The 14,313-nt window shown below is 38.4% G+C and overlaps 1 protein-coding gene across 2 annotated transcripts in view; it reads left to right on the top strand.

The window, feature by feature from the left end:
- The window catches only part of DNAH7 (dynein axonemal heavy chain 7), a 260,013-nt gene that overhangs the window by 243,707 nt on the left and 1,993 nt on the right, over positions 1–14,313 (top strand). For both annotated transcript variants that reach the window (XM_027054285.2, XM_015077964.3), the window contains 4 exons: positions 1,362–1,592; positions 4,842–4,994; positions 6,392–6,569; positions 11,331–11,434. In XM_027054285.2, coding sequence (XP_026910086.2) covers positions 1,362–1,592; positions 4,842–4,994; positions 6,392–6,569; positions 11,331–11,434 — 666 coding nt within the window. The remainder of the gene's footprint in view (positions 1–1,361; positions 1,593–4,841; positions 4,995–6,391; positions 6,570–11,330; positions 11,435–14,313) is intronic.

The following is a 14,313-nucleotide window of genomic DNA, read 5'->3' as shown; positions in this document are numbered from 1 at the left end:
CATTTTTACATGTTAATAATACGAGTAAAAGTCAGTCACTGCCCGAGTACAAAAGTATATGTACAGACATGAATAAGTAGGTCTTTAGGAATATTAGACACACGTGATACACAGTAGTCTGAAAACAGGACATTTATTGTGTCTTTTGGCTTTATTTAAAGTTGATGGGGTGTGCCACATTACAGAATACATAATACAGTGGGTTCGTTCCAACAGAGAATGACTCAGAACCAAACAAATAAGTTTAAATACACATGGGGTATCTTCTCAGTATGTAATTAAACAGCCTCTTTCAATACCCTCAGACTCAGATTGGCAAGTACAATTATAGTAATGGGTAGGCAAGTGGTCCAGTGATTCTACATCGGTTTACCACAATTCAGAGGCAAAGAGACCAGAACAGCAGAGTTTGGAGAGCAAGTTAACAATGACAAAACTTTTGCATTATGGATTTAAAATACCTTTAAAAATTAGAACAGCAAAAAACTTAGAACAAGAAATGTCAGAGTTGGGAACTGTTACTTTTGCAGAGTTCTTGTGCTTATGCCTAAGTTTCAGTAAAGAAACCAGGAAACACCAAATCTGAACATAGGACTGCACAAAATTTCCTAGGGCTGGAAAAATAGGAGATATGTTCATTTGTATTCTAATTGTGCTTGTTTTCTCTCAGCGTGCGTGCGTGTGCACACACATTCATTTATTCTGAGGATTTAAATGATTTTTCCAGAAAATATAGATTCATTTACACCCTGCCACTATGAACATAAAAAATAAAAATTGAAATTCCCCTTCCTTCCTTCCAATGCGAATCACTAAAGTCTGCCTTTCTCTATAACTCTTCCAACTGCTCAGAGAAGACGAGCTTATTTTCTTTGCCCTCCTGGTTCAAGGACAAAACTATATCTCTGCTTTTGGCAACCAGTAGGCACCAGAGTTACTGGCAAATATATTTTGTGGCAAGCTTTCTCAAAGCAAGATCAGACTTCCTTCTTCTGGGTTTTAATGACCATTGTCCCTCCACCACCCCACCAACTTAAATGCTTTTGCTCCCTCTACCCACAGCACCCATTCCTCCCCCTCAACCCAGACAGCACAATGTACCACATATTTGCTTCCTCCAGACCCTCTTTGGCCTGTAAACACTGTCGGTGCTCTTTTCTTCCTCCTCCCTAACAATGGTTTTCTCCTGAATCTCTGCCCCCATGCCTGTTTCCATCACTTGAATAAATCTTGTGTGGAGAAGAATCATCGGTAGAATAGAGTGGTACTCATTCTTACAAAATTTACCTTAGGAGTTTTCTTATACAGCAATTCCTAGACCTTTATGAGGATTTCTGACTTTTCATTTGAATTCTTGACAGTCTCGTTCAGCAGATGCCGGTGCAAAATCATCAGATGAAGTAGTAAGTGAGGTTGCTGGTGATATCTTGGGTAAACTTCCAAACAACTTTGATGTTGAGGCTGCAATGAGGAGATACCCGACAACTTACACTCAGAGCATGAACACTGTACTTGTCCAAGAGATGGGGCGTTTCAATAAGTTGTTGCAGACCATAAGGGAATCGTGCGTTAACATTCAAAAGGCAATCAAGGTAAGGGGAAATATACCAAAGAAAAGTCACGGCAATAAACTGATCATTCATTTTACTCAGCAAATATTTATTGGGGAGAGATTCTATGCAAGCACTATCCTTCATTCTGAGGATAGAAGCAAAATCCTTGCCTTTGAAGGACAGATAGAATTCTGGGGGGGACAGTTAATGACTGGGTAATCAAGTATGGAGTATGTTAGCATAATTTGCTAGATAGGATACATGCTAAGAAAAAGTGTTAAGGAGTAAGAAAGACAAAGCTGTTGCCTTCATAGAGCTTAAGTTTTTATAAGGGAGACAAAAATTTAAAAACAAATATATAATTTCATTAAGTGGTAAGTTCCATGGAAACAATAAAGGATAAGAGAATAGAGAGTGATGGGTGGGAAATTCTGTCATTTTGAGTCAGGCTCCTCTGGGGAGCTGACCCTTGAGCAGAGGCCTGACCTTAAGGGCAAACCACAGAACATTTGGGCAGAGGATATTAAGAAGTGCAAAGGCCATGAGAACAAGCTTGGCATGGTCTGGGAACACAGTAGGGTAGGCTCGTGGAGAGAGCATGAGGAAAATGGTAGGACAGAGGGAGGAAGCCACAGACTCATGATGGCCTTGTTGGCCATGGTTAAGATCATGAATTTTATTCTAAAGTGTAAAAGTAAGGAGAGGTCTTCAGAGGGCTTTACGCAATGAAGTGAAATGATCTGTTTTACATTTTTAAAAGTTCACTCTGACCACTGCAGGAAGGACTGTAGGGGAACAAGAATGCAGGCAGAGACCAATTATGCTACTGAACTAGTCCAGCTGAGTTTGGTTCTAATAGTAGCATGGGAGAAGAACAGTGCTTGCATGTGAGTTATTATTGAAAGAGGAGCCTACCAGACTGGCTGTAGTTTAATCTAACTGCGCTGTTTGGCTAAGAAGCATCCAGTATCATGTCTTTCTCCTTGACCTGGTTCTTCCTATATCCTACCTGGGAGAGAAAGTCCTGGTCTCCAGTATTCTGGGGGAAAGGGGAAAGAGGCCTCAGGAATCTCAGCATCTCAATGTACATGCATTCACTTAATTCCCAACGTCAGGATGGTCATGTGACTCCAAGTGAGCCTGGCATCCCTCCAGGGATTTCTTCATTTTCCTTCCCTTGAATGAGCATTTCATTACCTGTTTCAAGGTAGGCAATGTGCAGATTCGTGAAAGAAGTCCCAGGAATCTGTTTTCTAAGCCAGATTTCAATAACCCTGTTCATTTAGTACCACCTGCAACTCCTCACTTTCATTTAGGCCCATCAACTCCAAATAGTTTTGGGTGTTCTGCAGTAATATCTAGTTGATTCTTAGTTTTCTCCTTTGCTAATGGAAGATCAGGTTTTCTCCTGACTTCTACATCATCTACCAACAGTCCATATGCTCTCTAGCTCCCAAAACTGTGTTGTCATTTTTGTCTTTCCCTGTTTTTTTTGTTCTTGTGGGCTTATGCCCTTAAAAAATAAATCCTTTTACTGTTGTTTTAGTGGGTTTGGGAAGGAGACAAATGAAATGTGGGTGTTGAACCCATTAGATATACTCTAAAATCTCCTCCATGTTAGTTGGGAGTAAAATTATCACCTATAGAAGAAAGAGAAATGATGATGGCAACTGGCCCAATTGCAAGATCAATGAAGCAATACTTTTCAAGGGCCTTGAAGTTTTAACATCTGTACATCGGTGATTCAAAATGGGATAAGATTGGGGAGCCTGGGTGGCTCAGTCGGTTGGGCGTCCGACGTCGGCTCAGGTCATGATCTCGTGGTCCGTGAGTTCGAGCCCTGTGTCGGGCTCTGTGCTGACAGCTCAGAGCCTGGAGCCTGTTTCAGATTCTGTGTCTCCCTCTCTCTCTGACCTTCCCCCATTCATGCTGTCTCTCTCTCTCTCAAAAATGAATAAACGTTAAAAAATAAATAAATAAATAAATGGGATAAGATTGGGGTGCCTGGCTGGCTCAGTTGGTAGGACATGCCACTCTTGATCTCGGGGATGTGAGTTCAAGCCCCACGTTGGGCAGAGTTTACTTAAGTAACAAAATGGGATAAGATCAATTAGACTTCACAATTGGAATCCAGGATATTTTAACTTTTCCAAGCATTTCATAAGATTTTTCTAATTTTATTTTAATCACTAGTCTTTTCAGAAGGCAGAATAGAGATGTATTAGTTGTCCATTTAACATTTATTTTTGAGGGAGAGAACACACAGCATGAGGAGGGGAGGGGCAGAGAAAGAAGGAGACACAGAATCCCAAGCCAGGCTCCAGGCTGTCAGCACAGACGCCGACATGGGGCTCGAACTCAAGAACTGTGAGATCATGACCTGAGCCAGTTGGACGCTGACTCAACCAACCGAGCCACCTAGGTGCCCCTTAGTTGTCCAGTTAATAGGGTAGTAAAGTAAGTCAAAGTTAGGCTGTGATTTAATAGCTAGTGAGTTGCTAAGTATTAAGACTTTCCAGGGTGGGCAAAAGAGTGAAGGAGGTCAAAAGGTACAAACTTCCAGTTATAAAATAAAAGTCATAGGGATGCAATGTACAGCATAATGACTATTAATACAGTTAATAATACTGTATTGCAAATTTGAAAGTTGCTGAGAGTGAATCTTAAAAGTTCTCATCACAAGAAAAAAAACTGTATGAGGACATCTTAGATTTATTATAATCATTTTACAATATATACAAATATTAAAATCATCATAACTCCTGACTTTTCAAAAACTTAACTACTAATAGCCAACTGATGACTAGAAGCCTTAGCCATTGTATAGTCAATTAACTTACAATTGTATGTTATATGTATTATATACTGTATTCTTACAACACCTTTCTCCAAAATTTTTCAGTATTTTTAGGCTAATTGGTTCATCTGTGAGTTTTTTCAAACTGTTACAAATCTCCAAAAGTTTTTCCATACATTTATTGAAAAAAATCCATGAGGACCCACACAGTTCCAACCCATGTTGTTCAATGGTCAACTGTATCAGGTTATATGTCAATTATACTTCAATAAGAAAATTTGATTAAAGTTAAAATTGTCAATGTTTTCGTAAGGAATAACTCAGTAGTGACTGCATGACTCACTGGCAGTAAAAGAACATATTCCTCAGTTTCTGTTTATGTGACTCAACTAATCACAATTGTAAATACAGGCGAATTATGAAAAAGGCATTGAAGATGAGATTGTCCAAAAGCAATGCTATCATTTTAACCAAGGCTAAATGTGTTTCAGGGGCTTGTAGTAATGTCTACAGATCTTGAAGAAGTGGTTAGCAGTATTCTGAATGTCAAAATTCCAGGAATGTGGATGGGTAAATCATACCCAAGCCTTAAACCACTTGGGAGCTATGTAAATGACTTCCTTGCGAGACTAAAATTCTTGCAGGTGAGTTCATCTAAATGATCATACATTGTTTCTTTTGATTTCATTTTCTTCAATCAGGATCCCTGATGCCAGGAGTATTAATGACTCTAGTTTTCTGTGCATCTCAGGCACTAATGACCATTACTCAGTATTGCATATAATTTATGTAACTGTTCCATTCACTGTCAAAATACTAATGTTGGAAGTAGAATCTCTGAAAGTAGGTGTTCATGCTCAATAAACTTAGACATTCAAATCAGTGACAATTGAAGAGGGAAAACAACTGGCTATGTTTATTTTTCCCTTAAATACTAAGCATTAAAATAGATTTCTAGAACAGAGCACCTTTGAAAGCCAGAGAAGCTACTAGCAAGAAGCCTGATCTCTTCCTTGTCCAGCATTCTTCCAGGTCATGAAATCACTAGACTGCTGGTTCAGCCCAAGACAATAATAATCTTAATGGCTAACTGCCTTGGAAATGTTGAGTGGGCAGAAGACTGCCTCCTAATTATCTGATAATATTGGTGCTTCACTATCTTATTAACAATTATATTCACTAGAAGTATTGATTAATGTCCTAGATGCTGTACATAATGCATCAGAAACTGCCTATGAGGAAATTTCTGCAGGGGTAAAATGGCTAAATTTCCCTTCCATAACACAGGTCTTCTGTTATACTAGAGTTGATACTAAAACATTAAGATTGTTCTTGAAAGATGAAGGATCTACCTTGGACTCTAACGAGGAAAAGTTCTTGAAATTCATTAGATTTCTATAACTTACTGTTTAGTTAAAGTCAGTACTCAATTAGCTTATTAAGATATGATATTTTCAAAAAGATATGATATAAACAGAGTAAATATCTTGATGTTTATAAAAATCTTAAGCACTCACTACCCTGTTTCTTTTGGAAGTTCCTTGTATAATAATGTGTTTCCATGTGTTGGATTTCATTGTATTTTGGTAAAGTAGGTGGGAAAACATCCAAAGGAATAATCTGCTAGACACTAATGACTAGAGAGGAAGAGTGGAAAAAAACATTACCAGATGTTATATGGATCTCTTCTATTCAACTATGTAACATGTTATATGTGCAACATATACTAGATATTCGTTATTGTATGGAGTTTTTGGAAGGAATCACTGAACATGTATAAAGACATTTACTTTTGCCTTTACCCACACTGTGATCCTCTAGCTGGTGCAATGGATATGAAATTGAAGTCAGAACAAACACTGAATAAGTATCTTTTTAAAACCTTGACAGTATAGCTTTTTATTCCTCAAAGTGTTAGCTCATTTATTAATCTACCTAAAAGATAATAAGGGGGAGCATTGGGGAGTAAATTTTATTAAGCAGTGTTGTATTTGAAGTTGAAAGGCTCTAGCCTGAGAACACTTGTGCTTTGACACTGTAGCAATGGTATGAGGTTGGCCCTCCTCCAGTCTTCTGGCTTTCTGGCTTCTTCTTCACACAAGCCTTCCTGACTGGTGCCCAGCAGAACTATGCCAGGAAACACACCATCCCCATTGATCTTCTTGGGTTTGACTATGAAGTGATGGAAGACAAAGAGTATAAGCATGCTCCAGAAGATGGTAAGTGCAGTGACAGAATGAGTTAGTTTATATCTAGGTACTGAACAAAGGCTTAACATTCTTGCTTACTTTGCTCGGCTATTAACATTTTAATCATTATGTATGTAACTTACTCTCAAATAGTTCAGGAAAAGAAATTCGTATGAACTTGCAACATTCTTCACAATCTGTCATCTTAAAAACAAATCAACAGGGCACCAGTTGGAAGAGCGGAGCGTGCAACTCTTGATCTCGGGGTCATGAGTTTGAGGTCCACATAGGGTGTAGAGATTACTTAAATGAAACTTAAAAAAACAACACATCAACAAAGAATTCCAAGTGTCTTAACATCCACATCCCCTCAGTTACTGTCCCATGTCTCTACTCCCTTTAAAGCAAATTTCTCCAAAGAACTGTCTTTACATACCCTCTCTGGATTCTCACTTCCTATTTTCCACCTACCTTTCATCTCCTCCAATCAACTGATGATCTTTTCAGAGTTAGTAATGACTTCCATATTGACATATCCCATCAAATGAAATCAGTCTTCATCTTAAACTCTTAACGGTCCTTACAAGTTGACAACTTTCTCTTTCTAAGAGACACCCTTCTCCCTTTGTTTCTCCCGATTTTCCTTTTCTCACTGGACACATTCATGCTTCTTTGCTAGCTTTTTCTCCTCTAAAAATTAGAGTTTCTAAGGACTTAATCCTTCTCATACTTTTATTCCTAACACACACAGAATGGGCATATTAAATGCCTGAAGAGTATTTAACAACCTTCTGCCTAGTTTATTGTTCCTTTAATTATATAAGCCTTTTAAAAAAAATACATTCTCTGTCCAGCTCGCTATATTACATGCTGTAAAAGATGTCAATAAATAGACGTTTGAGGGGCGCCTGGGTGGCTCAGTCGGTTGAGCGGCCGACTTCGGCTCAGGTCACGATCTCGCGGTCCGTGAGTTCGAGCCCCACGTCGGGCTCTGTGCTGACAGCTCGGAGCCTGTTTCGGATTCTGTGTCTCCCTCTCTCTGACCCTCCCCCGTTCATGCTCTGTCTCTGTCTCAAAAATAAATAAACATTAAAAAAAAAAAATAGACGTTTGAGTTCCTGCACCCTAATAAAGTCAAAATATAGATGAGCAATATACCGTGAAGGATAATTTTGTTCAAACTAAGTAGGAAGGGGGGATAAAGGAGTTTAAACTGGGTAAAAGCAAATCAAAGGAAGGGTAGAGTTGCTCTGTACCACTGATAGGTGCCAGAAACTGCCCAGCTCTTCACAATAACCCTAGGTTATTAATAGATATTGCTATTATCCCCATTATACTCAGCCAAAACTAAGGCTCAGGAAAGTTAAGTAACTTGCCCAACGTCTCACAGCTAGCAATGGGCAGAGTTAAGCAAACTGCAGGCTGACTCTAATGCTTAGCTAGCTTTCTCTAAGGCCTGCTGAATATTTTTGTAGAAGTAAAAGTTTGAAAACATCATTACATTTCTCAAGGAAAGTTCCTTGAAGAATCTATGATTGATTCCTAAGTATTTAATTCAGATGCAATGTTTTGTTTTTTTTCCCCCTAAATTCTCCTCATCATTATGATAAAAGGCAGGGAAGATGGCATTTGGATTGAAGGCTAGGCAGTATTGGTGTCCCTCAGAGTTAGAGGTTTTTGAACTCAGCTAAAGAATCTAATTTCTAAAAGCATTGCCTGCAGTTTATAAACTAGTTAATATTTAAGATCAAACTACTGAATTGCCAATCATTATACACTAAACTTAGACATTTTACAAGGTAGTTGGTATTTCTTTTTACATTGACTTACTAATTTAACTCACAACTGCTTTTATTAAATACATTAAAATCCAAACTTATCTTGAAAACAGTGGAGCAAGCATAAAGTACAACTTAAAGATAAATAAGGACTATTTCATGTCCAAGATCATGCAGTAAAGAATAGTCATCAGTTAAACCATTTTACTGAATACTAAAGTATCAGCCAAGGTTTAATTTATAATAGCTAGTAGATATTCACTAAATCACGCATTTTATTATTTTGCACAAACACACACACATACATTTTTACCAGTAAACACAGATATCCACAATTTAGCCTTTTTGTCATTCCTGGCTTTTTCCTTCCAACCTAATTACCAAAACAAAAATAAGGTTCCATGGAATGATTTGGAGCACTAGAATTTTCCCAGGGAACAACTTTCCCATGGGATGCTCATGGGAGGATCCCAGAGCCCATTTGAGAAAAGCTTGGGCTAATTTTTTCCCAGTTTCTTTATCTTTACCACTCCACCAGCCTGTCTTTTTTACACACACTTAAGTGTGCGCCCATCCCTGCATTCTGGGGCTCACAAAGAAGTGAGCCTATTTACCTATGATTAAACATAATGAAAAAGGGCACTCTTAAAGTGATTCATAAAGTGGCCACAAAGCCACCGTAAATCCACATAGATTTGGAATCTTACTTTCCAGCTGTACTTGCTAAGATTCCTCTTCTTTGAATTACTAGTCCTAATGAAGGACTCACCAGCGAAGGGCATTACATAGCAGGAAGGGAGGCAGATAATCGTGAAGAGAAGGGCTGAAGAAGCCAGACCTGACTCTGTGTGATGACCACATCTCATGGATGGCAAAAGGTGTGACTCACAGGGTAGGAGCGGCTCTGAATCAGGACCCAGTTAATACCCATCTATCCTTTCAGATCTTGTGTCTTCCATGCGGCCTGTATTGGCTATGAGAAATAAAAATGCGTTTGAATATCCCCATCACATTTCCTATAAAATTGTTACTGGGTTGGAGAAAACTTTATCCTTATTACCACTTTTCTTAGGTGTTGAAATGAACTCTTTTGCTCTGACATTATCTTTGTTTCCCAAGCGAGGAACAGATAATCTAATTGGTTAAAACCAGAGAATTCCTGGGCTATGCTTACATGTCACTGGGGCAGGGTGTTAAAACAAGTCTTGGACCTGTTTTTTAGTCTCCTCTATTTCCCCATTCCCATCTAGTATTTTTTTTAAACTGAGTATTTTTTTAGCTTAATCATTCATTTCTCTATTTTTTTTAAATGTTTATTTTTGAGAGTGTGAGCAGGGGACGGGCAGAGAGAGAGGGAGATATAGAATCCGAAGCAGGATCCAGGCTCTGAGCTGTCAGCCGAGACCTATGTGGGGCTCGAACTCACAAACCGCGAGATCATGACCTGAGCTCAAGTTGAAGCTTAACCAACTGAGCCACCCAAGTCCTGCTATTCCCATCTAGTATTGTGGTTGTCCTGCAGGACTTAGATCTGGCTGGAAAGATTAATATATTGGATAGGCTTGCAGAGTGATCTGTCTCTCCCTCAGGCAGGTCTACCCTCCATTGTTACTCCAGGCTCAAGATGCATTTTGCAATTCAGGTTTACCAAGTAAAACTTGAAATGTTACTGGACAAGTGCTGTGTCGTTAATAAAACTGACCTTTTATTCCAACCATTCTTTCCATCAGTTAAAACCTAGAGAGGAAAAAGTCTCCCCCCACCCCAATAGCCATCACTGGATTATCCACATGTGGCTTTAAAAATTAAACTGTAATTAAAATGAAAATTCAGTCCCTCAGTCACATTAGCCATGTTTCAGGTGTTGAATAGTCAGTGGCTACCATATTGGAAACACAGAGAATACTTCTATCATTACAAAAAGTCCTGTTGGACAACACGGTCCAAGTGGACTTTTATATACTATTTTACAAAGTGCTTTCACCAACGTTAACTGATTTGACTCTGTCTACCTTGTAGAGGTGTTAAAGTAGGCATTATTGTTTTACAAATGTTTTGCAGTTGTTCTCAGATGACTAAACAGGTCTAAAGTTAAATGAATTGCTCAAGGTCACACACAAAAATTAGGAACAAAGACCTCAGTCTCTCTAGGTGCCACGTTGCTTCCTTCCCATCTGTGCAACCATTATAATGAGTGTTTCCATGTGTATATACCTATATTCAAATCCTGAGGTTTTACACCAAAAGGACGGTCTGACAACTGATCGCGGAGTTTCAGTGATTTCCTCATTTGTGCTCTTTCATTAGTGTACATTACATTTTAGAGGGAACTCCTCTCCATGTGTTCTCTCATACATACTAAGGAGAGGTCTGGTAATGAGAATAAATCCTAGAAGGAAAGGAGAAAATTAACTTTCCTGATATTAGAGGTCTGTGCAAGAGTATTTTGCTCAGGTGCTGCCTAGAAGTCACTGGATCCCTACAATTACAGTAAGAGCTTTTCTTGCAGATTTCATGGCCTCTAACATTATAATCACTGGCCAATTGACAGTATAAATTTGATGGGGACACCTGGGTGGCTCAGTCGGTTAAGGTTCTCTTGATTTTGACTCAGGTCATGATCTCACAGTTCATGGGTTCGAGCCCCGCGTCAGGTTCTGTGCTGACAGCTCAGAGCCTGAAGCCTATTTCAGATTGTGTCTCCCTCTCTCTCTACCCCTCCCCTGCTTGTGCTTTGTTTCTCTCAAAAATAAACGTTAAAAAATTTTTCTTTAAATAAAATTCCTTTTGTTTTATCCTCATCTTATCTTACTATTGAATTAACTAGGCAACATATATTCTTAGAATATGGATGTTAAGACAAAGCACTCAGAATATTGCTTTTACTTTACAACAAGCCTTAGGGTGCTGCCCTAGTATCATCTGCAGAGTACACACTAATAGGAATTTCAGATTCAAGTTAATCAATATGCACATTTAAACAGCTGTATTAACCTGCTTCTTTTATATTTAGGTGTTTTCATTTATGGATTATTTCTGGATGGAGCTTCCTGGAATAGAAAGATCAAGAAACTTGCAGAATCCCATCCCAAAATTCTTTATGATACAGTGCCTGTGGTTAGTACTTGATATTCTAATATTGGGGGGGGAACACTATTTTACACACACACACACACACACACACACACACACACACACACACAGTCAATTCTCATTTATAGTAATTACATTTTATAAAGTTCCTACCAACACTGAATTAGTGAATGTGAAACCATAGCTCCTAGGAGAAATACAAAGTTAAGTTTCTAATGATCCTCTGATCACATTTTTAACTGATCAAGACATGACATTGTTTTGCATTTGTTTAAAAATGCTTGTTTAATATATACTGTTGATTCATTAACATTGAACTCACGAACAACAACACTGTAACTCATGCCTGAACAAAGTCTCCAGTTATTTTCTCCCTAATGCCTATCACAGCCTTCTTGCACTTAGGAACACTAGATAGCACCTGGACACTAGGCTTAGGGGCCATTTTAAACAGAGAGACACCACCACCACCAATAACAAAATGCAAAAGACCTGGCATTAAATAAACCGTTAAAAGGGAACTTATTTACAAGAGGTGAAATAGAAAAGCAGAATGTCAACAGACTCAAACTCAGCTGGGAACCTGTTTGGTGACTCACATTTTTTTTGAGGCTCTGAGCATGCCTGTGAACGATCATAAAACAGAGTATTGATTTTAGGGTGATGAATAAATTTTAGCAATAATGAAATTTGCACAGAATCCAGGAAGAATGAGGATTGACTATATATGTATCCACATACAAATACATGCATATTTGTATTGTATATATACCTTGACTTAAAAATGAAACCTGCAGACTAAAAGGTTAGTATATGAAAATCATCCACATAAAAACTTAAGTTTCCTAGGAACCTATCTTCAGCATGGGCCAACTAAGCTATGTAAGATATTGTTTCCATCTGTTACTGCATCATGAGAAAATGACCGGACAGATTTTCACACACTTCAAAAGGTCAGTCTGGTATGGTGTAATAAAATATGGGCTGTGGATTTACACGGACTATTTGTGGGACATTGGGAACAGCTTAGCGACAGGCAAACATCCCTCAGAGCAGCTCTACCAGGTACAGTGAGGGACCAGCGTAGAGCCAATTGCAACAAACCCTGCCACATATGCTATTAGGTATGGGCAGAGAGTTTCAAATATGAGACCGAAATCCAAAGTCACAGGGCAATTGTTTGTAATTTTAGGAGTTGATTGGAATCGAACATTTTTCTATTACATGAAAAACTCTTTTAAGGTAGCTTACAATGAATACAAAAGGGATTTATACATGGATGATCTCCAGAATAAGGAAGTCACTTAGGGAGAAATATTCTCATTAAGAAAATGCGTTCTTGGCTGAAATGAATACACTCACCTTGAGTCCTCAAACTTAACTATATACGAAAAAACTGCTTGATGGATTCCACAATAATGTGGGCAAAATATAGACTAGCATCCACACTAACTCCCTCATATATTTATTTTGACCTGAGAAACCTTTTTAAAAGAGGCTGTGAACAGTGGGGCTGTCATGCCATGTCCTCTCAAGCATTGCTGCTGCTGTTACTGGGAAAAGGAACTCAATTAGATTTTGAAACAGAACACTATTTCATCATTATGAACATAGTTTGTTCTTTTCTATTCAGAGAGGTTTTTTTTTTTTTTTTTTTTTTGAGATTGGTTAGGTTTAACAGTGCTTAACATTCTAGAAACTTGGCTAATGACTTTCTAAAAATAATGTAGGTATATTGTAGTTATAAAGAAATGCAGGTAGGTTTTAAACAGCACAATGGGATGCCTGAGTAGTTCAGCTACCTGGTTTAGCATCCAACTCGATTTCGGCTCAGGTCATGATCTCATGGTTCCTGAAATCGAGCCCCACGTTAGGCTTTGTGCTGACAGTAGGGAGCCTGCTTGGGATTCTCTCCTTCTCTCTCCCCCTGCCCTGCTTGTGTGTGCACACGTGTGCTAAGTAAACTTTAAAAAAATTGTTAAAAAATGAACAGCACAATGTACATTATAACCCCTTTAAAACAGTCACCTAAAATGGGGAGGCAATCTAGTTCTAGAATAACTGACAAAATCCTTTCAGAATTTTCTGCTATATGTTTATAGCAGCACTATCAACAATAGCCAAGCTATGGGAAGAGCCCAAGTGTCCATCGACTGATGAATGGATAAAGAAGATGTGGTATGTATGCACAACAGAATATTACTCAGCCATCAAAAACAATGAAATCTTGCTATTTGTGACGACACGGAGCTCGAGTGTATTATGTGAAGCAAAATAAGTCAGAGAAAGACAAATACCGTATGATTTCATTCACAAGTGGAATTTAAGAAACAAAACAGATGAACATATAGTATGGGAAAAAGAGGGAAGCAAACCATGAGACTCTTAATGGTAGAGAACAAACTGAGGATTGCTGAAAGGGAGGTAGGCAGGGGATGGACGAACCGGGTGATGGGTATTATTAAGGAGGGCATTTGTTATGATGAGCACTGGGTGCTCACTAAATTCTCCTAAATCACTAAATTTTACTCCTGAAACCAGTATTACACTATATGTTAAACTAGAATTTAAATAAAAACTTAGAAGAAAAAGAATTTTGGGGGAATGGCCTTTATTAAATTAATACAGTGACACGAGTTTAAGTATCAATGGTGATGGTTCTCTCTGAAAGTATGTATGATTTTGTTGTTACTGTAAATGCCAAAAGTCCTCCCGCAGAGAAGTATGGTGAAGAAGTGAGGAATACATTGATAACACATGTTTTCTGACAGGTGAAACAACTATTTTTTCTCATAGGCTCTGAAGGTAGTTCTGAAAGCACTAAGAAAAAAATCTTTTGAGCAAAATACCTAGGAATAAATTTTGACCAAAGAAATCGAAAATGACACAAATGGGAAGACAGT

The sequence above is a fragment of the Acinonyx jubatus genome, chromosome C1, assembly GCF_027475565.1.
Source record: "Acinonyx jubatus isolate Ajub_Pintada_27869175 chromosome C1, VMU_Ajub_asm_v1.0, whole genome shotgun sequence".
Lineage (NCBI taxonomy): Eukaryota > Metazoa > Chordata > Mammalia > Carnivora > Felidae > Acinonyx > Acinonyx jubatus.
The sequence above is the reverse complement of the archived record's forward strand: the minus strand, read 5'-3'. Positions and strand labels throughout refer to the sequence as shown.